At 27.0% G+C, this 22712-nt stretch overlaps 1 protein-coding gene across 1 annotated transcript in view; it reads right to left on the bottom strand.

Moving 5' to 3' along the window:
* The window catches only part of LOC117171837, a 126189-nt gene that overhangs the window by 20074 nt on the left and 83403 nt on the right, over positions 1–22712 (bottom strand). The window contains exons 3-5 of the mRNA XM_033359470.1: positions 16144–16236; positions 7043–7358; positions 2312–2607 (exon numbers count right to left, since the gene is read on the bottom strand). Of these exons, the coding sequence (XP_033215361.1) occupies positions 2312–2607; positions 7043–7355 (609 nt within the window). The 5' untranslated portion in view covers positions 7356–7358; positions 16144–16236. The remainder of the gene's footprint in view (positions 1–2311; positions 2608–7042; positions 7359–16143; positions 16237–22712) is intronic.

Raw genomic sequence — 22712 nt, forward strand, 5'->3', positions numbered from 1 at the left:
GAAAAACAATTTGAGGACCACCCTAGTGTACATGTGTCTCATTTTGAGGAAAAATTGAAATTATTCAAGAATAATTTTTTGTTTGAAGGGCTATAAATTACAATCAATTTATCCTAGAAAAAAGTTAAAGATCCTACAAATTTTGTTTATAAATTTTTCTTAACAAAATTATTTTGTATACCCATTAATGAATCTTCAATTCGAAAAGGACGAGTTTTCTATATAAAAAGACAAAAGTTAAATCAAACAGTTAATTTTATACTAAAAATATGAATTTTTGACAAAATAGTAGAATTTTTAACCAAATGTAGTTATTCTGAACCTAAAATGGAATATTGCGATTTGTAAATTAAAAACAAATAACTTTTAATACAAAATATATGCCTGCTGTGCGGGCACAATCACAATCCGCGCGGCGCTTCGCGCCAAATTTGGGTACGCCTAGGGCGCTCGGGTACGCTCTCGCGCTTCGCGTTCGTTTTCGTACGTTTAATGTGTACACTTTAACTACATTTTTTCAAATATCGTAAATACTTTAAATTAAATCGAAAACTATGATCTAAACTTCGTAGGAATTATAGCCAAAAATTATAACTGAATTTTTTTTCGATTTGTTTTTAAAGAAGATTCTCAAAGCACCTACGCCTTTGATGATTACATTCACGATTAAAAACAACGCTTTAAACTTATGGATCTCTTAAAAAACTAAAATTGCATATTTTTGAAAATGATCCAACTTTTGGAACTTTTGTCTAATTAAGAAATTTCATGATTATAGTTTCGAAAAGCATATATTGATATCTAGTAGAAATTTGGATTAATATTTCTTAAGCTATTGAACAATTTTTTTTACTTTTTTTGAAAATTGTCAAAATGTTAAAAACCATACAACTTTTTGAAGTTTAATCGAATTTAAAAATATCATTAGGATAACTTGCAAGTCTTTTTGACGTATACCAGAAAATTTGACAACAAGTTCTAAAACTCATAAAAAATTTTAATTAAATTTTGAAAGAGCTCAAATTTTTTGAATTTTTCGTAATATTATAGCAAAATATTTGTTTCTATTTTTCTGAACATTTTCAAAATTTTCAAATATTTCTAATTTTTTTAATTTTCATTAAAATTAAAATTTTTATTTGGATAATTTGCAAATCTTCTACCCATCTATAAGAAACTTTCACAACAATTTTTTATTTTGGAAAAAAATTTTTATTTTGAAGATGCTCTAATTTTTTTATTTTGGTTGGAAATATCTGATCAACGAACTTAACCTTCATTTTGGGAACCTTAAGAAGTGTATCAAAGGCTGACTTGATATTGGACAAATCTTTCAAAAATTAGCGTGGCTACAAAATTCAGGTATCCAACACAAAGAAATACAGACAGACATACAAACAGATATACATTCATACATACATACATACATACATACATGCATGCATACAAACATGCATGCAGAGAGACAGGCAGACAGACATATAGACGGACATACATACATAATTTTGTTCAATAAAATAGTAAAATTTTTAAATAAAGAGATAAGTGTTCTACACAATAAAAATATTTTTAACAAATTAGATTGACATTCAAATAGAAAAGACAATTTTTCAATGAAATAGTTCAACGCTTAACCAAAGCAGATACATTTTTAACCAAACAATTGCTTTTTTAACCAAAAGGCGATGTTTCTACCAATAGAAAAAAATTTAAATATCGTTTAAACTAAATAGAATTATTTCTAAAATGTTGGGAAAACTTTCGAAATAAAAAAAATTATCATGGGAGTCTTCTAGGTTTTTTTTAATGTTTAGAAATGTTTTCGAAATTTTGGAAGTTTTCTTTAAAAATTGATTTTCCATAATAAAAATTCAGTTATAATTTCCCCCGGAATCGTTAAGTTTTTTTTCTTGAAATCTTTCAAAATATGTAAAACGCTTATACATTTTGCTTTAAAACCTTAAAAATCCTCATTTTGTTTAAAAAAAATTAAATAATCTTTATATATTGTTTAATTTGTTTGAAAAATGCCAATTTTGTCATAATATTTAAATCCTCAACAAATAAAAAATTATTTTTTTTAGCCGAAACGTAAAAATCCATTAAAAACCAGATATCGAAAAGTTGGACGATTACATTACACTCTCATGAATGAGAATGTAAAAATTGTTGGACCACCCTATTCTACATGCAGAAGTTGTGTGTTCCGAAATTAGAAACATTTTAGGCTCTGCCTTCAAGAGAATTTGTGGTAAGAAAAGAAACTTTTTTTTGCTTTTATCGGGTTTTCATCGGGGTTTTATCGGCTTACCTGTAGTTCTCGTGCTCGTTCGGTAAGTATTAGTTCCTTGAGGTGTTGAAAGCTTCCTGCCTGAGGCACTTGAGACGCCGATGGAGCAGTTCCGCCACCGACTCTGAAGTTGAGTCGTCGATGGGAAGCTGGTGGATGACGATTTACTGTTCCATACATCCTTGTAACCTCCTCGAAAGCCCTCGATCTATCTGGACTTCCATTTCTCAATCTACTTCCTGCTGGGGCCTTATGGACCACTTTTCCATAAATTGGAACACCACCAGATCTACTTCTTGCCGGTCCGGTAAAATCTTCTAGAAATACATTTTTTAAGAATATTTTAATTAAAATTTTACATGGATGATGAAAGTAGGAAATCAAAAGTTATACAACCGTTTTTTTTTTGTATAAACATGAACAATGTAAATTATCTGATGGAAAAAATCTATTAAATACGATCCATATTTAACAAAAAATGGAGTACTTGAATTTACAGAAAAAAAATTAATTTGCAAAAAAATTCTTTTCAACGAAATAGTAAGATTTTTAAATCAAGAGATGAATGCTCAACCAAACAAATTTTTTAAAATAAATTACAAGTTAATTCAACTGGAAAAGATTAATTTTCAATGAAATAGTTAAATCCTCAATCAAAACAGAATAATTGCAATCAAAAAGGTGAAATTTCCCACAAGAGAAGAATTTTTAAACATCTTTTAAGCTAACTCGAATTATTCCTCAAGTTTTGAGAAAACTTTCAAAAAAAATCTTCAAAATCTTCTAGATATTTTACGACATTTTTATAAATCTTTTGTAAAATTTTTTAACAATTAATTTTCAACAATACAAATTAATTTTTCATTTTCTCCAGAATCGAAAAAATATTTTTGTTCTTTCTTAAAACCTTTCAAAATTTCTGGTACACTTCTGGATTTTGTTTCAGAGTCTTCCAAAAACTTTACTCTGTTTCAAAATTAAAAAATCTTTTTATATTTCAAATTATATTTGTAAAACAGAAATTTTAACATCATACTTAAATCTTCAACCAAAATAGATTGAAGTTTTACCAGAAGAGACGAGTTGTTTGCACAATAGTTCATTTTTTTAACCCGAGAATTGTAATTTTGAGGAAAAAAAGCCATTTTGAACCAATTAAAAATGAAATCGTTTAATCTTCAGATAAAAAAATTAATTTGCAAACGAACAAAAATTTGTCGAAGAAATAGTAAAATTATTGAATGAAAAGATGAATGTTTAATCAAACAGAATTTTATAAACAAATTACAGGTGAATTCAGCTAGAAAATATTAATTTTCAACGAAATACTTGAATCACCAATGAAAACAAAATAATTGCAATAAAAAAGTGATATTTCTATCAAGAGAAAAATGTTCAAATATCTTTTAAGCTAACTCGAATTCTTCCTAAAGCTTTGAGAAATCTTTCAAAATAAAACAAATCTTCAAAATCTTCTAGATTTTTTACGACATTTTTATAAACCTTTTGAGAAGTGTTGATTTTTAAAAAATTAATTTTAAATTTTCCCCAGAATCGTAAGAAGATTTTTTTTCTTTCTTGCAACCTTTAAAAATTCTTAAAAGACTTCTGGATTTTGCTTCAAAATGTTCCAAAAATCTTATTTTGTTTCAAAATTGAAGAATCATTCTATACTTCCAATTATTTTTGAAAAAACAGAAATTTTAACATCATAGTTGAATCTTCAACAATAAAAGATTGAAATTTTGCCAAAAAAAAAGAAGCGTTTACATAAAAATTCAATTTTTTACACCGAGAATTGTAATTTTCAGAAAAAAGTAATTTTAAACCAATTAAAAATGCAGTCGTTAAATTTCCAGATAAAAAATAATCTGCAAACAAAAAAATAATTTTGTTCAACAAAATAGTAAAATTTTTAAATAAAGAGATGAGTGTTCTACACAATAAAATTATTTTTAACAAATTACATTGACATTCAAATAGAAAAGACAATTTTTTAGTGAAATAGTTAAACGCTTAACCAAAGCAGATACATTTTCAATCAAAAAATTGCATTTTTAAACAAAAGGCGATGTTTCTACCAATAGAAAAAATTTAAATATCTTTAAAACTAAATAGAATTATTTGTAAAATTCTGGGAAAACTTTCGAAACAAAAAAATTATCATGGGAGTCTTCTAGGTTTTTTTAAAATGTTTAGAAATGTTTTTAAAATTCCAGAAGTTTTCTTTAAAAATTGATTTTCCAAAATAAAAATTCATTTATAATTTTTCCCGGAATAGCGATAAAAGTTTTTTTTTTCTTGAAACCTTTCAACATTCGTAAAAAGCCTATAAATTTTGCTTTAAAACCTTAAAAATCCTCATTTTGCTTAAAAATATAAAAAATCTTTTTATATTGTTCAATTTGTTTAAAAAATACCAATTTTGTCACAATATTTAAATCCTCAACCAATAAAAAATGATTTTTTTAACAGTTGCAACTTTAACCAAAAGGATTAAATTTTTCCCAAAGGAGACAATTTTTCTACAAAATAGTTCAATCATTTATCCCAAAAAATTTTAAAGATAAAAAAAAGGAATTTGAAATTAAATAGTTTCATCTTTAGTAATAATGTTGAATTTTTAGCGAAACAATTGTATTTTTAGTAAGAAAATATGAATTAAAAATAAATAATAATAATTTTCAGATTAGGAATTGCATTTTTAAATTTCCAATCAAAGATGGAAAAGTCAAATTTTCATATAAAATAATAATAATTTGCAGCAGAAAATTAAATTAATTTTCAAAACATAAAATATGAATTACCAAAAAAAAAATCATTCTGAACCGAGTAATTAAATGTTCTAATTTTTAACAATTGCACTTTGAGCAAAAAGGTGACATTCCTACGGAAGAAGAATTTTCAAACATCTTTGAAACTAATTCGAATTATTCCTTAAGTTTTGAAAACTCTTAAAAAAAGGAAAAGAATCATTTATAGTTTTTCCCGGAATCGTAAGAAAAGATGTTTTTTCTTGAAAACTTTCTTCAAAAATTCTCATGTTGTTAAAAGTTAAAAAAAATCTTTTTATGTTATAATTATTTATGAAAACACAAATTTTAACATAATAACTAAATCCTCAACCAAAAAAATATTATTTTCCAACCATTTGCACCTCTAACCAACAAAAATCAATTTTTACCAAAAGAGACGAATTGTTTACTAAATAGTTCAATTTTTTTAACTGAAAATAGTAATTTTTAACAAAAAAAAATAATTTTAAACCAAATCAATGACTTTTATTAGAAAAAATACAAATTTTCAGTTAAATAGTTTAATTTTCAATAAAATAATTGAATTTATAACCAAACAGTTGAATTTTCAGTTTAAAGATATAAATTACCGAAAAATAAAAAAACCATCTTTTTCAACTAAGCAATTGCATTTTTCTACCAAGTAATTGAATCTTCTTATTTAAAAAGAAATAATGAAGTAGTCAAATTTTCATTTAAAAAAATCCATTTGTAAAAAGAAATCAATTTTCAACAAAATAGTTACATTTTCAAATAGAGATTAATATTCTTCAACAAATTATTTTTCTCAAATTACGGTTGAATTCATCTAGAAAAGATAATTTTTCAACGAAATAGTTGAATCCTCTACCAAAACCGATTAATTTTCAACCAAACAATTGCTCGAATTATTCCTAAGGTTTTAATAAATCTTTCAAAATAAAGAATTCCTTAAAATCTTCTAGATTGTTTTCGACTTTTTAGAAATCTTTTGAAAAATATGGAATTATCTTTAAAAATTCATTTTTCAAAATAAAACTTCATTTTTCATTTTCCCAAGAATTGTAAGAAAAGTTGTTTGTTTTTTTGAAACCTTGCATAATTCTGAAAAAATTGTAATTTTTTTTGGAAATCTTCAAAAGCTTCTTGAAATCCCTAGAATTCAACTTCATGTTCTTGAATAGATTTGAATTATTTTGAATTAACTTAAGTCTTCAACAGCTGAAAGTTTTTAAATTAATTTCATTTAAACTGATTCGAATAAATCTGATCTTTTTGTTATAGATAATTATCTGAAAAAAGACTTTAAAAAATACACGCACGTTACATGTAATGGTCTTTTAAAACTAGGTCAGATAAGGCAGTAGCGCTCTGAGTATTCAACAGCAGAGTCCGGGATCGATTCCTGATACCAGCATTTTTTACCAATTTTTTTGCAATGTACTTGTCAATTTAATTAAATGAAGCCAACATATTCATTTTTAACCACTTTTCCATATGAAAAAATTAAGTTTTTCAACTTTTACCGCTTTTACTCCAAGTAAAGATTTATTTATACAAAAATATCATTTTTCGTCATTCATTTGAAAATGTATACTTTGGTTATTCTTATTTTCATATGAAATAACAATTAAATATATAAAAATAATATAATAAAAATAAATTAAATAACCAAATATAAAGAAAAAGTAAAATAAAATAATACAAAAATGATATATAAACAAAAGACATTTTCTAATATTATGCCGGCAGCAGGAATCGAACCCGGACTTGTTTGTTACAAACTCGAGCGTTACTGCCTGATCTAACCGGTACGTGAAATATTTTCGTATAGCGTTCCATGTAAAGTGTTTGGATGTTCTTAAAACCGTTTTTCTCAAAATTGTCGGAAAGTATGAATCAAAAGAAAATGAAAAGTGCTTCAGGAAATGCACTTTGAAATTACGATTTGTAATTTGATGAGAAATTGTAATATTACCTCGATAACCGAGCGATGACTGTGAACGACTTGGGTAGGTTTCCCATACATTGTAGGAAAATGGGTCGCGATACATTGGTAGTTCATTGGTAGTTTCTGCAGCTCTGCTTTGTCGTTTACTGTATCTCCACATAGCTCGCAACTCTTCACACGAAGGTTCTGCCATATTCGATCGCTTGTCGTTGAAACCAATTTCGCTGAACGCTGTCCTTTGTGCAGACAAAGGACTAATATACTGCGTTTGGTCTCCAACTACGAGCACTCTGCTCGAATGTGCCAATACAATAGTGACCCATACAGCTACTATATGCATTTTCTGAAATTTCAGTCAGTACAAAAATGAGGATTTCTGTCTACAACCCACTAGACGGATAATAACTAAAATGGTGCTAAACTTCCTTCACAGTACAGGTCAAATTAAATCGAATTTGCTCTGAAAAAATTTCAGCCTTTTAAGCTCCGCCAGGATTCGAACCCAGGACCTATTGCTTGCCGGACGGCTTTAATAACTGAGCTACAGAGGGGCCCAGCCAACCTTTTTTCACAGAAACCTTTACGCTTTCTTTCTTAACATAGAAAATGATCAAACTTTTTATTTGATATTCTTACTTTAGTATTCTTGATCAGTACTATCAGAACATTCCTTATTATCATCAGCAAACCAGAAATCTATCGTAATAACTCAATTGGCTTGTCAAATCTTAAAAATATTTTCACGTCAGTAAGATAAGATGGCAATTTAAAAAAATTGAATAAAATGTTATGTGAAAAATGGCCGCTTTTCAGCTCCGCTGGAATTCGAGCCCAGGACTTTTCTTTGCCGGACAACGGCGTTTATGTTAGAACTGATCAAGACGACTAAATTAAAAATCCTAGATAAAAAAAATTAAAATTAATTTTTAAACTCAAAGCTTGAAAAGAATTTAGAACCCAAGATTGACTTAAACAGGCTGTCTAGCCGATGGATAATTTTCAATTTCCCGTCAATTCTTACCTTTTTGCGGTTTATTTAAAAGTGTTTAAAAGATTTGTATGATTTTAAGCAATTTTTTAAGATTACAAGAGATTTCTAAAAATTGTAAGCATTTCAAAAATTTTTATCTGGAAAAGGGAATTTTGGAAAATAATTATAGTTCTGAATTTAAATAGGGATTTTTCGGAATTCCTTTCTTCTTAATCATAATTAAAATTATTTACAAAATACTAATTAATTCTTTACGAAAATTCCGTCTTCTAAAGTCTAAATTATAATTTTTTACGGAAAATCCCCTTTCCAAATCACAATTATATTTATTTACATTTTATATTTTAATTCAGAAATATATTAACCCCCTCTTTTTGAATTTAGAAGAGCGGCGTTTCAAATTCTAGCAAATATTTATTTTTTAAACAAAAGTTTAGTAATTTAAACAAATTTTGATTTTAAAGAAGGAAATTTTGAAAATCTGACTAATTCTAACTTAAGAGAAAAATGTTTTTGTAAATGTACTTTTTATAAATCAGAAATAAACTGATTTTCCAAAATTTCCATTTCATGTCGAAAATTATCTGTTCGAAGCCAAAATGTTGACTCTTTACGAGATCTTTAAAAATATGTTATTTTATTTATTTCATCGTCCAAACATAGAATTATTATAATTATTTTAGGAAATTCCCTGTACTAAGTCACAATTAAATTAACTTATAAAATTGTCTATTATTATTCAGAAATATAGAAACTGCCATTTTTTTAAATTTGGAGGAGGGAAGTTTTGAATTGTGAAAAATTCTTAATTGGAACAGGAACTGTTCTTGTAAAAATCAGAATGAATATGCTTTAAAAAAATTCCCATTTCATATAAAAAATCTTCTGTTTCAAGTCAAATTATAATTATCTACCGAAACTTCATGTTCTAAAGTACAAAAATTATTACACGTTGTTATTAAATATTACTTAGAAAATTATTTAATTTAAAAGCGAATAACTCAAAATAACTGTACATATTATTTCTAAATAAAATAATTTCTAAAAAACGTGACGAACAGAGTTGTAACGAACCTTTCAAAAAATAAAATGAGCTTAAATAAACAATTATGCCTTTAAATATTTTTTAATATTAACGCTAGGATTTCTATTCTAAAATTTGTTGCAATACTCAATGGGCCTTTATTTGTAAATTTTAAAAATTAAGTCAAAAATTAAGTAATTGTGAACATGATTATATATCTAGAACATCCTTAGTTTACATATTTGAGTGAAAAATCCCCATCACTGAATCAATTTCAAGGTCATTTCCTAGTCTTTTCCTATAGTGAAAAAAATTTATAATCTGTTCCCGGTTTTCCAGAATTTCCGGTTAAGCAGAAAACCAGTTATATTTCGTTATTAATGTTATTTACATTGAATTCTTATAAATTAAAGAAAACTCGAATTTTCTTTAATTCTTTTAAATTAAACTTGCTTTTTTGAACTAGCGGAATTGTTTTTCATTAATTTAAATTTAAATTCAATTTATTAATTAAAATTTTTTTAATACAGATAAATCTTCCCAAATTAAGTAGAATTCTCTTAAATTGAGAAAATCATTCTTCAATTGACTTAAATGCTCTTAAATCAAATCAAATCTTCTTGAATTGAGTTAAATTTTCTTAACTTCAGAAGAAAATTCGTCAACTGAATTTAATTCTTTTAAATGAAACTAAATTTCCTTAAATGAAATCGACCTTTTCTTAAATTAAATATAATATTCTTGAATTGAATATCCATAACATAAAATGAGCTTCTTGTAATTTTCGTGAATTTACTTGTAATCTTTTTCAAGAATTGAGTTCAATTTCTTTGAATTTAGCTTCATTTGAGTGAGTTTAGTTGAATTCTCATGAGTTAATTTAAATATTATTTAGGGCAGCTAAATATTTTTTAAATTCTCTTAGATTGAGAAGAATATTCTTCAATTGAATTAAATGCTCTTGAATCAAACGGAATCTTTTTGAATTAAATCTATCTTTTTTTTTTAATTGAACATAATATTCTTGAATTTAATTCTCATTATATGAAATGAATCTTCTTTAATTTTAGTGAATTTACTTCCAATATTTTTAGAATGGAATTGAATTTTCTTGAATTCCATTGAATTTAAATGAATCTTCTTTAATTTTTGTGAATCCAATTGTAATATTTTCAGAAGGGAATAAAATTTTCTTGAATTCCTTTGAATTTGAATTAATCTTCTTCAATTGAGTTAAATTCTCTTAAATAAGAAAAAAATTCTTTAATTGATTTAAATTCTCTTGAATAAAAGTGTATCTTTTCGAATTAAATAGATCATTTCTAGGATGAAATATAAAATTCTTGAATCAAATTCCCATAACATAAAATAAACTTACTTTTATTGTCGTAAATAAGTTTCTAATCTTTTTAGAATTGACTTAAACTTTTAGGATTTCTCTGAATTTAGCATATTATTATTGAATTAAGTTGAATTCATATAAATTAATTTAAATCTTATATAATGCAGCTGATTCTTCTTGAATTAAATCAATCTTTTCTTAAACTGATTATAATATTCTGGAAGTAAATTCTTATAATACGAACCTAATCGTCTTTAATTTTCGTAAATCTATACATGTAATCTTTTTAGAATTAACTTGAATTTTCTTGAAATCCTTTGAATGTAACTGTATCTTACTCAATATAGTTGAATTCTTTTGACTTATTTTTAATATTTATTAAATTTAATTTAATTCACCTTAATCTTATTGAATTGAGTTAAATTTTCTTTAATTGAAAAACCCATTCGTCTACTGAAAATAGATCTTTCTTTAATGTAAACATAATATTATTAGATATAATTCTCATAAATTCAAATGAATCTTCTTTATTTTTTTAAAATTACTTGTACTCTTTTTAGAATTGATTTGAATTGAGTTGAATTCTCTTGAATAAATTAAAACCTTCTTTAATACAGCTAAATCTTCTTGAATCGAACTACAATGCCTTAAATTATGAAAAAAATTCTGCAATTGAATTAAATTGTCCTGAATCAAACTGATTCTTCTTGAATCAAGTCAATCTTTTCTTAATTTTAACATGATATTCTTGAATTAAATTCTTAGAGTAAGGAATGAATCACCTATAATTTTAGAAAATCTGCTTGTAATCTTTTTAGAATTGACTTGCATTTTCTTGAACTTTTTAAAATTTAATTTAAACTTATTGAATTTAGTACATAATAAAAATTGTTTTGAATCGAACTAAATCTTCTTGATATAACTTGATTTTTTTTTAAATTGAACGCAATATTCTTGAATTGAATTCTCATAAATTCAAATCGATCTTCTTCAGTTTTCGAGAATGCACTTGTAATCTTTTTATAATTGAATTCAATTTTCTTACATTCCTTTGAATTTAATTTAATCTTCTTGAACTGACATGAAATTTCTTGAATTAATTTAAATATTCTTCAATACAGCTAAGTCTTCCTGAATCGATTAAAAATAGCTTAAATTGAGAAGAAAATTCTTCAATTAAACTAAATTTTCTTGAATCAATTTGAATTCTTTTAAATAAAGTTTATCTGTTTTTAACTTATTGAATTGAATTAAGATAAACTCAAATGAATCTTCTTTAATTTTCGTGAATGCAGTTGTAATATTTTTAGAATTCACTTAACTTTTCTTGAACTCCTGTGAATTTAATTTAATCTGCTTGAATTAAGTTTCTCTTGGATTTATTTGAATCTTCCTAAATATAGAAAAGTATTCTTGAATGAAGTTAACTTTTCTTAAATTAAAAAAAAAAATTTCAATTGAATTCAATTCTCTTGAATCAAACCTTATCTTCTTGAATTTAATCGATCTTTTCTTAAATTTAACATAATATTCCCGAATTGAATTATCATGATATGAAATGAATCTACTGTGAAAATCCACTTGTGACCTTTTTAGGTTTAACGGATATTTCTTAAATTCCTTTGAACTTCATTTAATATTTTTTAACTGAGTTCAATTTTATTTAACTTAATTTATTTTAATTAAGTTATATTATTTTAATTATTTTAATTAAATAATTACTTTATTAAACATCAAAATCTTCTTGAATTGAGTTAAATTCTCCTAAATTGAGAATAATATGCATCCACTTAATTGAATTCTTTTGAATCAAGCTGAATCTTTTTGAATTAAGGTGATATATCCTTGAAATGAAAATAATATTCTTGAATTGTATTCTCAAAATATAAAATAAATCTTTTTAAATTTTCATAAATCAACTTATCTTTTTCGAGTTGACTTCAATTTTATTCAATTCCTTTGGAACAATTTCTATCAATGAGCCTTTATTTTTCAATTTTATAAATCAAGTTAAAAATTAAGTAGTTCTGAACTTAACTATCCGCCTTGAATACCCTTAATTTGCATATTAGTATATTCGAGAGAAGAGTCTTGGTAGCTCAATCAAATTCCCGGTTTTTTCTTAGAGAAAAAAATGGCCAGTCATTTCCCGGCATTCCCGATTTCCTGGCTAGATAGATACCCTATTAAATTTTCTTTCTAATTGACGATCTTAATTAAAATGCATCGCTTTTATACTATTTCTTCAACAACAGTTTTCAATAAAAAAAAAGATAAAAAAGCAAATCCTTTCAATTTCGAAAGGTGGAGTTTAAAAATACTTTGTAAATCGTTGAGCTCTATTGAAGGTTTAATCGGGTAGTGCTCTATTGTTCTACAGTTCCTAAATAGATGACCAGCTCTGTGCATCAATTCCTTGATTACTCCATGTTTGTGAATATTACGATAACAATCTACTATTTTCATGGAACTTTTCAATCACCCATTCAAAAACCCGTATTCAATACATTTTGTTCAAATAAAATAGGTGAATGTAATCTAGATTACGCGATAAGCAACTGGCTAAATTCAGGCCTCGCAGTCTCTACGGATCAAAAATAAGGTATAAAGAATAGTTCTCTCACGCTCATCAGGGTATTTTTAAAAATAAAACATAGGATAAGTTAAAGAAGTTATTAAAGAAAGATATTTTTTTTAGATATAGGCAGTAATTTTTTCTAATATTTTAGATATCTTTGGAAATTCTTTTAGGAATCTTAAGATTTTCTACTGATTAAAATACAATAGAGAGAAAAATCACGAAAAGCTAAAAGAATTAAAATTACATAGATCCATTTCAAATACAATAGTTTTTGAATTGATAAGGTGTCTGCTGAAATCCTGGAATTTTTATTGCATTTTTAAAAACAATTGAGTCGGAATATGAATAAATTTTCGCGAGTTAATCCCAAATAGTTTTTTTTCTTCTTTAGTTTTTGGGCATTCAATTAATATGTTTACTTTTAGAAAGCTTTGAGAAATTATATTACAAGATATTTCTATATATATTTGCACAATCGATTAATTAAATAATTAAATACAATCTCTCTAAAGAGAGCTTCTAAGGTGTCTTAAGCCCATAAATTTGAATGATAATTCAAACAAATTAAAAAAAAAAATGTTATTCTTATAATCCAATGCATATTTTGGTAAAATTAATATGGGGACTATGTATATAGTATGAGAGATTAGTTTTCTGCTGCAATATCAGTTCTAAACAACAAAAACAGAATTAATTTTTCAGTAAAAAATAATTTTTCTACAAAAAAAAATTCAACCAAAGTGGTATATTTTCAACTAAACCGACGAATCTTCTATCAAAATTATTAATTTGAAGCCAAAAAGATGAATTTTCAACTAAAAGGATGAATCTCTAACTGGAATAGTTGAATTTTTAATTTCAAAGATGAATTATTAACCAAGAAGATTAATTTCTACCAAAATTTCAAATTTTCAACTAAGTATATATTTTTTTAACCAAACATTAAATATTTAAATTTTTAGATGAAAACATTATTTTCAAACCAAAGAAATGAATTTTTAACGAAAACAATGGAATATTTGGCTGGAATACTTGAATTTCAAATAAAAAATATGAATTTATAACTAAAATGAGGAATCTTCAACTAAAATAATTAAATTTCCAACAAAAAAGTTGAATAATTTTCAATGGACAAGAAGAATTTCCGCCAGAAAATATTTTTTTGAAACAACATACATGAATTCGTAAATAAATATATGAATTTTTAAATATTTTTTCAGCTAATAACATTAATTTTCTACAAAAAAATGCAATTAGGAAAAAAACGGATTTTCAACCAAAAAGATGAATTTTCACCCAAAAACATGAGTTTTCCAACAAGAAGATTATTTTTCTACCAAAAAAGACGGGTTTTCAACATAATACATTATTTTTCAAGGAAACAGTTGAATGTTTAACTGAACAAGTCAATTTTTCAAGCAAATAGAGGAATTTCTAACAAAAAAGTTCTACTCATAACCAAAAATAAAATATCTAAATTTCCGGTTGAAAAACTAATTTTGAACCAAAAATATAAATTTTTAACTAACATGACAAATATTTACCTGGAATACTTGAATTTTCAATTAAAAAGATGAATTTTCAACCAAAAAGATTATGTCTACCAAGAAGACGAGCTTTCAACTAAAACGATGAAATATTAAATTAGAATAGTCACATTTTCAATTAAAAAAACCTAATTAAAAAAAAAAAATTCAAAGAAAAAGTTACATTTTCAAACAGAGTGATGAATCTTGAACTGAAATGATGAATATTTACCTGGAATCAATCAATTTGAAAACAAGAAGATCAATTCTTAAGAAGGAAGATTAATTTTGACCAAAAAGACGAATTTTAAACTAAAACAGATAGTTTTTCATTTAAAAGCTGAATAGTTAAATTTTTAATTTAAAAAAATTAATGTTCAACCAAAGAGATGCATTTTAAACTAAAATGATAGAATATTCAAATCGCATAGTTTAACTTTCAGTTAATAAAATTAATTTCATACTTATAAAAAACGCATTTTCAACAAAATAGTTAAATACAGTAAAATAAAGCTACTTCTATAAATGAAGAATCATTTTTATTCAATTATAAATTGCATTTATTTAAATTTAAGCACGCTTTTGAAAAAATTCCCTGAATTAAAAAACTTCCTGCCATTTCCACTTTTTTCCTGACATGTAAAAAAAGCCTGACAATCCCAGGTTTCCCATGTTTTCCAGGTAGGGTAGACACCCTGATTTATATTTTTAATTCTTCCAGCTTTTCTTTATTTTTTTCTACTGTATTTCTGCCAGTCAAAACTTATTAGACATTCAACAGATTTTTATTAAATAATTCAAAAGATATAATTCTCAAATGGCATTTTAACTTTTTGTGACGTAGCCTATCAGTAAAATCTTTTAAAGTAATCAAAAGATTATCCAAAATGATTTTTTGGAAAATCTGCTGCCTTTCTAATCTTGTTTCTTTAGGGCTTGCGGATTTTTCTCTCACAGAAAGGCCCTAAACAGCGAACAAAATTCTCCATTCGTTGTAAAAGGAGGGGGGGGGGGTTAAAATGTTTTTTTAAAAATAGTGATCAATAATTCGGTGTTCTTTTTATTAGGAAATTTAGTTGTCAGTCCCAATTTGAAAATTATTACATTTTAAAAAAATCACTTAATTATTAACGTTTCCAACTCAAAATGCTTAAATTTTAAACGCTTTTAACTCCAAATTATTAAATTTTAACATTGAGACATAATTTTAAGTGTAACTATTTTGAACAATTTAAATTTGAAATCGTATCTTGAAGTTTAAATTTGAAATTATTTAAGCAATTAAACTTTCTCTTGAAATAGTAGAATTTAAAATGATTAAAATTGTTCAAATTCGTAAATCAAAATGACTCAAGTCTAAAAGCTTTTAATTAGAAATTGTCCAGATTGATTTTTGTTAAGCTTAAGAGAAAATTATGTGTCCTAAAAGATCCTAAAAGATCCTACGGATACTAGGGTACAGTGAAGAAGAATTATGAAGATATTTATTACAAAAATGAAACAAACATTTGGGATGACTATAAATATGGTCAAATAGGGACTTAATTATCTAAATAGGGTACTTTGTAGACATCTCAAAATAGGGTACAATAGGGGATATATGGCCCGGTTTTCAGAGTCTGTAAACAATATATCAATCAATGAATAAATATAATTATCCTTACCACCAAATATTTTCAGTCTTCTTCGGTCCGAATGATGATTGGATTATGTCGTTCTGGATATGTTGTAAGATATGTAACGTACTTTTAAAATCCCTGAAACAAAAATGAAAACATTTGGTCTGAAATTAAATTGAATTAAATATATACTTCACAGCCTAAAATTTTCTTAAAAGAAGGAAAATAGCGTAATTTTTCACGAAAATAGCAGTATAATTGGGGAATAATAGGGAAATACAATTTTTTAAATAAAATTAATGCAGATACCATATTCAATGGTTTAGAAAACAGTAAACTTTTGAATCCGAAAAGATGAATTTTTAATTAAGAAAGATGAATTTCAAATCAAATAGTGGCAGTCTGAATAACAAAAAAATTTCGATTCAATAGTTGGATTTACAACCAAATACTTTAACATACAAGCAAAATAGTCGAATTTTAAAAATAAAAATTGTTGTTTGAGCGCGCCTAGAGAAGTTTAAAAAAAGCGTATTAAAAAAAATTGAAAAAATTTGAGAATCTTTAATATACTGTGAAAATGTTTAATGAAAAAATGTAATTTTTCTTTTTCCATTATTTTTTGTGCTGTCAAAATTTTAATTTTAGATTTTTCAAGAAAATCGAAAAACTTGTTAGGATAATCTTGTAGGTCATTCAAAAAGAAACATTTTTCCCCTCTGGACTTTTTTCATATCGTGCGTTATTTGGTTGCAATTTTTATTTTCGTGTGTTTTTTTGGAATTTTGTAAATGCTGGTAATTAAAAAAATGCCGTAAATTTTTGGTTTCTTTAAAAAAAAGTCATGGGGATAAATTGTTCGTCTTTCTGATTATGATGAACATCCGTACAGAGAATTTTTGAATATTGAAAAAATGGTCTCAAAAATATTCAAAATGCGCTCACTTTTTAAATTTGTATCCAGAATGGCTGGCTAACGAACTTGGCCTTTAGTTTGAGACACTAAAAGAGTGTACCAAAGACCAACCTAACAGATTAATTTTTGTTAAAGTTATTGTGCTCGCAGACAGACAGCCAGACAGACACAAAATTTTGAGAAAACGGTCGAATTCTCAACTGGAAAATAAGAGATTTTAGCAAAAAAGTTTATTTTCTACAAAATTAGGTAATTTCATATCCAAAAATATGACGTTTTAACAGCGAATTTTAATTTGCAATCCAAAAAGTTGAATTTTTAACTAAAAAGGATGACTTTATAAATAAGGCAATTTTGAACGAAAGTAGGAGAATAAATTCTTTTAAATAAAATTGATATAGGTACTATAGTAAATGCAATTTCAAATTTACAACAATTCAAGTAAAAATATTTCATTTTCAAAAATAATAATAGATTCATTTTCTACCAGAAAAGACAAATTTTCAACAAAATAGATGAATTTTTAACCAAATAGTTGAATTTTCGAACTAAAGAGATGATTTCTTACACAATAATTCTAATTTTTTATAAAGAAGCCCAAATTCACAACCAAATAGTTCAATTTTAAACAAACAAAAAAAATTGTTTTCAATTAAAATGCTTAATTGCCATTGAAAAGTGTAATAGTTGATATTTCAACAAAAAACTGATGAAGGAATTCAGAAAGGAATTAAAAAATGAAGAGGAGGAATTACAGCCATAAATTGCAAAATTACAGTCGAATTACAGCAGAATTACATACATAAATTGTAACTAAATTTTTTTCGATTTGATTTTAAGGAGGGTTCTCAAAGCACGTACGGCTTTGACGATTACATTCTTATTACGAAACTCACCCTTCGCGCTCGACAATTCGTGTACACTTCAAGAACTTCATCAAGATAATTTATAAATCTTTTTAAAATCTACTAAAAATAACGTTTTAAACTTATGGATCTCTTACAAAATCAAAATTGCATATTTTTGAAAATGATTCAACTTTTTGGAAATTTTGTCTAATTAAAAAATTTCATGATAATTGTTTCGAACAACATTTATTTTACATCTAGTAGAAATTTGGATTGATATTTCCTAACGTATTAAAAAATTGGTTTTTCCTTTTTTTAGAAATTTTCAAAATGTTGAAAAGCATATAACTTTTTGAAGTTTTATCGAATTTAAAAATGTCATTAGGATAGTTTGCAATTCTTTTTGACGTGTATCAGAAAATTTGACAAAAATTTCTAAAACTCATAAAAAATTTATATTCAAATTTTGAAAAAGCTCAAACTTTTTGAATTTTTTTCTAATCGAAAAATTTAACTGACATAGTTTCTGAATGTATTAGATATCTAGTGATGAATGTAAATCAAATTCTCTAATCTTTTAGAAAAATATTTATTTTTTATTTTTCGGAACATATTTAAAACTTTCAAAAGTACATAACTTTTCTAATTTTCATCGAAATAGAAAATTTTAATTAGATAATTTGCAAGTATTCTACCTATTTATAAGAAACTTCAACAAAAAATTTCAAATTTAAAATAAATTTTTTTTTAAATGTTGAAAATGCTCTAAATTTTTTAATTTTAGTTGGAAATATCTGCTTAACGAACTTGGCCTTCGTTTTGGGAAGCTTAAGACGTATATCAAAGGCTGACTTGATTGGACAAATCCTTTAAAAGTTAGCGTAGCTACAACATTCAGGTAACCATAAATGCAGACATACAGACAGAAACCGATGAAATGTTATGATTTTCGGATTCTGTAAGTGCCGTACCGTGAAGATCCGTTAAAAACCAGAGATCGAAAATTTGGATGATTACATTGCACTCTTATGAATGAGAATGTAAAAATGAAGAGTATACTCTGTTGTGTGATAAAAAAGAGGGGGAAGTAAAAGGGCGTGGAGAAGAGGTGGAGAAGGCTTGGATGGATGAAGAGGTTTAAAAAAGGTAGTAAATAGAGAGGGAAAAAACAGAAAAATAGTAATGCCAGATATTGAGATGGATGAATGAAAAACATATTTTATGAAGTTGCTAGGATGGGTTTTCCTCTCTACTCATCCTAGCAACTTCATAAAATATGGTTTTCATTCAACCTTCTCAATATCTTGAGGAAGTGTACATAACATGGGAAGAAACAGTCCTGGTGTTAGGAATAATGAAAGATGGAAAGACACCTGGTATAGATGAGAAGCCAAAAAAAGTGTGGAAATATGGAGGCAAAGAACTGAGGGAATGGGCATGAATATGTTGGAGATGGGAGAGTAAGGTAAAAGTCAGAGTGACGGAAACTGGAGAGGGGTGGTCCAAGTTATGGAAAGGCGATGTAGTGGTACCCATAGTGAAGACAGGCAAAGGGGATAAGGATTATAGGGAAGTGATGCTAATTTCGGGGGTAAAGAATGTTGAGGAAAAAGGATAGAGTAAATAAATGAGGATGATGAACAGCATAATATATGTTCTGAATTATTTGTAAAAAAAAATAATTAAACAAGAGAAAAGGTCAATGTTAGCAATGTTCGTTGTTTGACTCATTGGAAAGAGGTGAGACAGAAAAAGTTATAGTGGAAAAGGGAATACGAGAGGGTTTAAGAAAGAGTATCAGAAATTTTTAGAAAGACAAAAAGCAGGGTAAAGGTAGGAGATTAAGTAGGAGATAGTTGCTGTCTGGTGAAAGAAGTAAGGCAATAATGTCGTCTGAGTCTACTTTTCTTTAACAAATTAATCTGAGAATTGTAAGAATAAATGAATAGAAAAGGACGGGGAGAAGTTATGATGAGAAAAGAAAGGGTGTATAAACTGGTATATGTGAACCATAGAGTGCTGATAGCAGAGGATAAAAAAGAGATAGAGGTATGATTATAGGATTGGAGAAATACTTAGATGGGAAAAAGTTGAATTTAAATGAAGAAAAGATAAAGATAATGAGTTTATGAGAGGGAAGAAAGGAGGGATGGACTGAGAGATGGAAGGGAGTAAAGTTGGAATAAGCAAAAGAGTTTAAATATTTGGGATATACCTTGCAAAAAAATGTAGATCATAGAGCTCATATAAGACAAAAGATAAAACAGCCACAGGAGTAATAAAACAGATATGGGGAATAGGAAAAAGCTTAGAAAAAAAGTGTTTGAAGAAGGTAGAAGAAAGGAGAGGGAGGACGATAAAATCAACGAGATCAAAATAAAAAAGGAGAGTTCTTTATTGCTAGAAATATAGAAGACGGGATTGGAGTAAACTATGAAGAATTGGGAAAAGGGAGAGGGAAAGACAATTAATAAAAAGATGGAAGATGATTGAGGAATCAAAATTTAATAAATGTATAAAATGATTAAAAAAGGAAGGACTACCAAAGTACTTAGAAAAGGGATTGGAAGAGAGAGAATTCTTCAGAAAATTGTAAAATATTTAATTGTCACTGAAAGAAATTGGTGAAAAACTCTCTGATTTAAAAAAGAGGAGTTTTTTGAATGCATAAATTTATATTCACTCTCGTATATGTATGTTAGGTTCGATTTATATGTTCAGAGGTGGGATTTGTAGCTCTGCAAACGTTCTTGTTTAAGTAACGAACTGGAAGCAATGGGTTCGATACAGTAAATTAATTATTGGTCGGGAGGGAGCCCAGAACACCTGGAAATTACATTGCCTGGATTGATTCAGCGCTCGATCCGATGGAATTCTACTTGAATAATTGATTCAATATCTCAGACTAAGCAGTTTCGTGAATCAGATTTTACTAGAATCATACTTATTAGCTTGAAATTATTAAAAACGATTGCAGGCTTCACAGCTGAGAATGGTCTCAAACAACAGTGAATTAACACGTTAATTAAGTCGTTCAAAACTCCTCGTTCAATACTTTCCCTTCCCTACTTTCAATGCCCTGATTCATCTTCTCTCACTTCACCCATTCGCCACGTCTTCCTCAACTTCTTTCTCATCTACATATTTATCCACTTCTCTTTTCCTCGCTCGAGAAGCTAATACTTCACTTCTTAAGTCGTTAATTCCCTTTCCCTATTGACCTTCTCCCCCTACTTTCTCTCACGTCCCCTACTTCACCATCCTAACTTATCCTCACCTGTCCTACTTCCCCTAACCTCATTTCTCTTCACCTTCTATACTTCTCTGACCTTTATTTCCCATCACGTTCTCTGCTTACCCATCTCTTATTTCCGGAAACTTTTCCTTGCCTAATTTCCTCTAGTTTTCCCTCTATTTCTCTTTTCCACCATTTCTTAAAAATCCCCTCTCCTCATTTCCCCTCACTTCCCCTACTTTCTGTCCCCTGATCACTTACTCTCCCCTAAACTCCCTACTTACGATCCCCAAATTTTCTCATACTCCCTCTTTTTCCCATTTCTACTTTTCCTCCTTTCATTTCTATATAATCCTTTTCCATTCACTTCCCATTCTTTACCTATTTTCCCTTGCTTTGCTTTCCTCACCTTCTTTCACTTGCTCTATTACCCCTAATTTGCACTACAACATCTTCCCTACTTATCCCTAATTTCTCTCCCCTCATTTCCATGCATTTCCCTTACAACCCCTACTACTTCTCTTATTTCCCAATACTTCGCCTACCCTCAGCCCCTCATTTCCCATACTTCCCCTAGCCCTGATTTCCCTCACTTCCCCTCCTTTGAAAAAGTACAAGTATACAAAAAAAGTTGAAAAAAGACCAAGTCAAAAAATCATGCATTTGCAAAAGGATACTTGATTTTCAAAAGCAGTTGAATTTTCAACCAAACAAAAATTTCTATCAAGAGAAATGAATGTTTAACAGAAAATTGAAAATTTCAAGCTAAAAAATCGTATGTTTTAGAAAACAGTTGACTTTTGAACCCGTAAAGATCAATTTTTAGCAAAAGGGTTGAATTTCAATCAACCAACTGTTTTAGATTAAAAGTTTACTCTTTTTGGTTAAAAAATCTACTATTACTATTTATGTATTTTGTAGCAAATTCGTCCTTTCCGGTAGAAAATAACTATTTTTTTGTTGAAAATTTAAATATTTGGCTAAAATCTTATGTATTTTGTTGAGTATTCATCTTTTTTGTTCGACAATTAATTTTGTTGGTTATAAATGCAACATTTTGGATGCAATTTTCTTTTTTTATTGATTGAAAAATCTTTCTTACTTGAAAAATCGTCATTTCCATTTCAAAATTGATTACTTTTGGCAGAAAGTCAATTTTTCTTCGTAAAGGTTTTGGAATCATTTTGTTGGAAAATCGTCCGTTTTGGTTCAATTCAACTGTTTTTGAATAAAAATGAACACCTTGTCTTAGTTAAGATATTAAATATTACATTTCTGATTTCTAATTTATATTCTTTCATCAAGAATTAATATTTATTGGCTGAAAATTCAACTACTTGGTAGATAGTTTAAGTACTTTGTTACATTTATAAGAAACAGTAGCGGAGAAGGGGATGACTGGCATACTATTTTACCAATTAAGGAAGATAAAAAAATATTTTCCAAGAAAAAGTAACGAAATAGTTGAATTAGCAGACGATTGTGAGAAAATAGTGTCCTTAGTGTCATTTTTTCTAAAATACACTGAAACTTGGATTTAGGTACAGTTTCGAGCAAACAATGCAGTCACCTTGATCATAAATCCAGGGAATTCAAACGTAAACATTCAAGGCCG

The sequence above is a fragment of the Belonocnema kinseyi genome, chromosome 4, assembly GCF_010883055.1.
Source record: "Belonocnema kinseyi isolate 2016_QV_RU_SX_M_011 chromosome 4, B_treatae_v1, whole genome shotgun sequence".
NCBI classification, from domain to species: Eukaryota; Metazoa; Arthropoda; class Insecta; order Hymenoptera; family Cynipidae; genus Belonocnema; species Belonocnema kinseyi.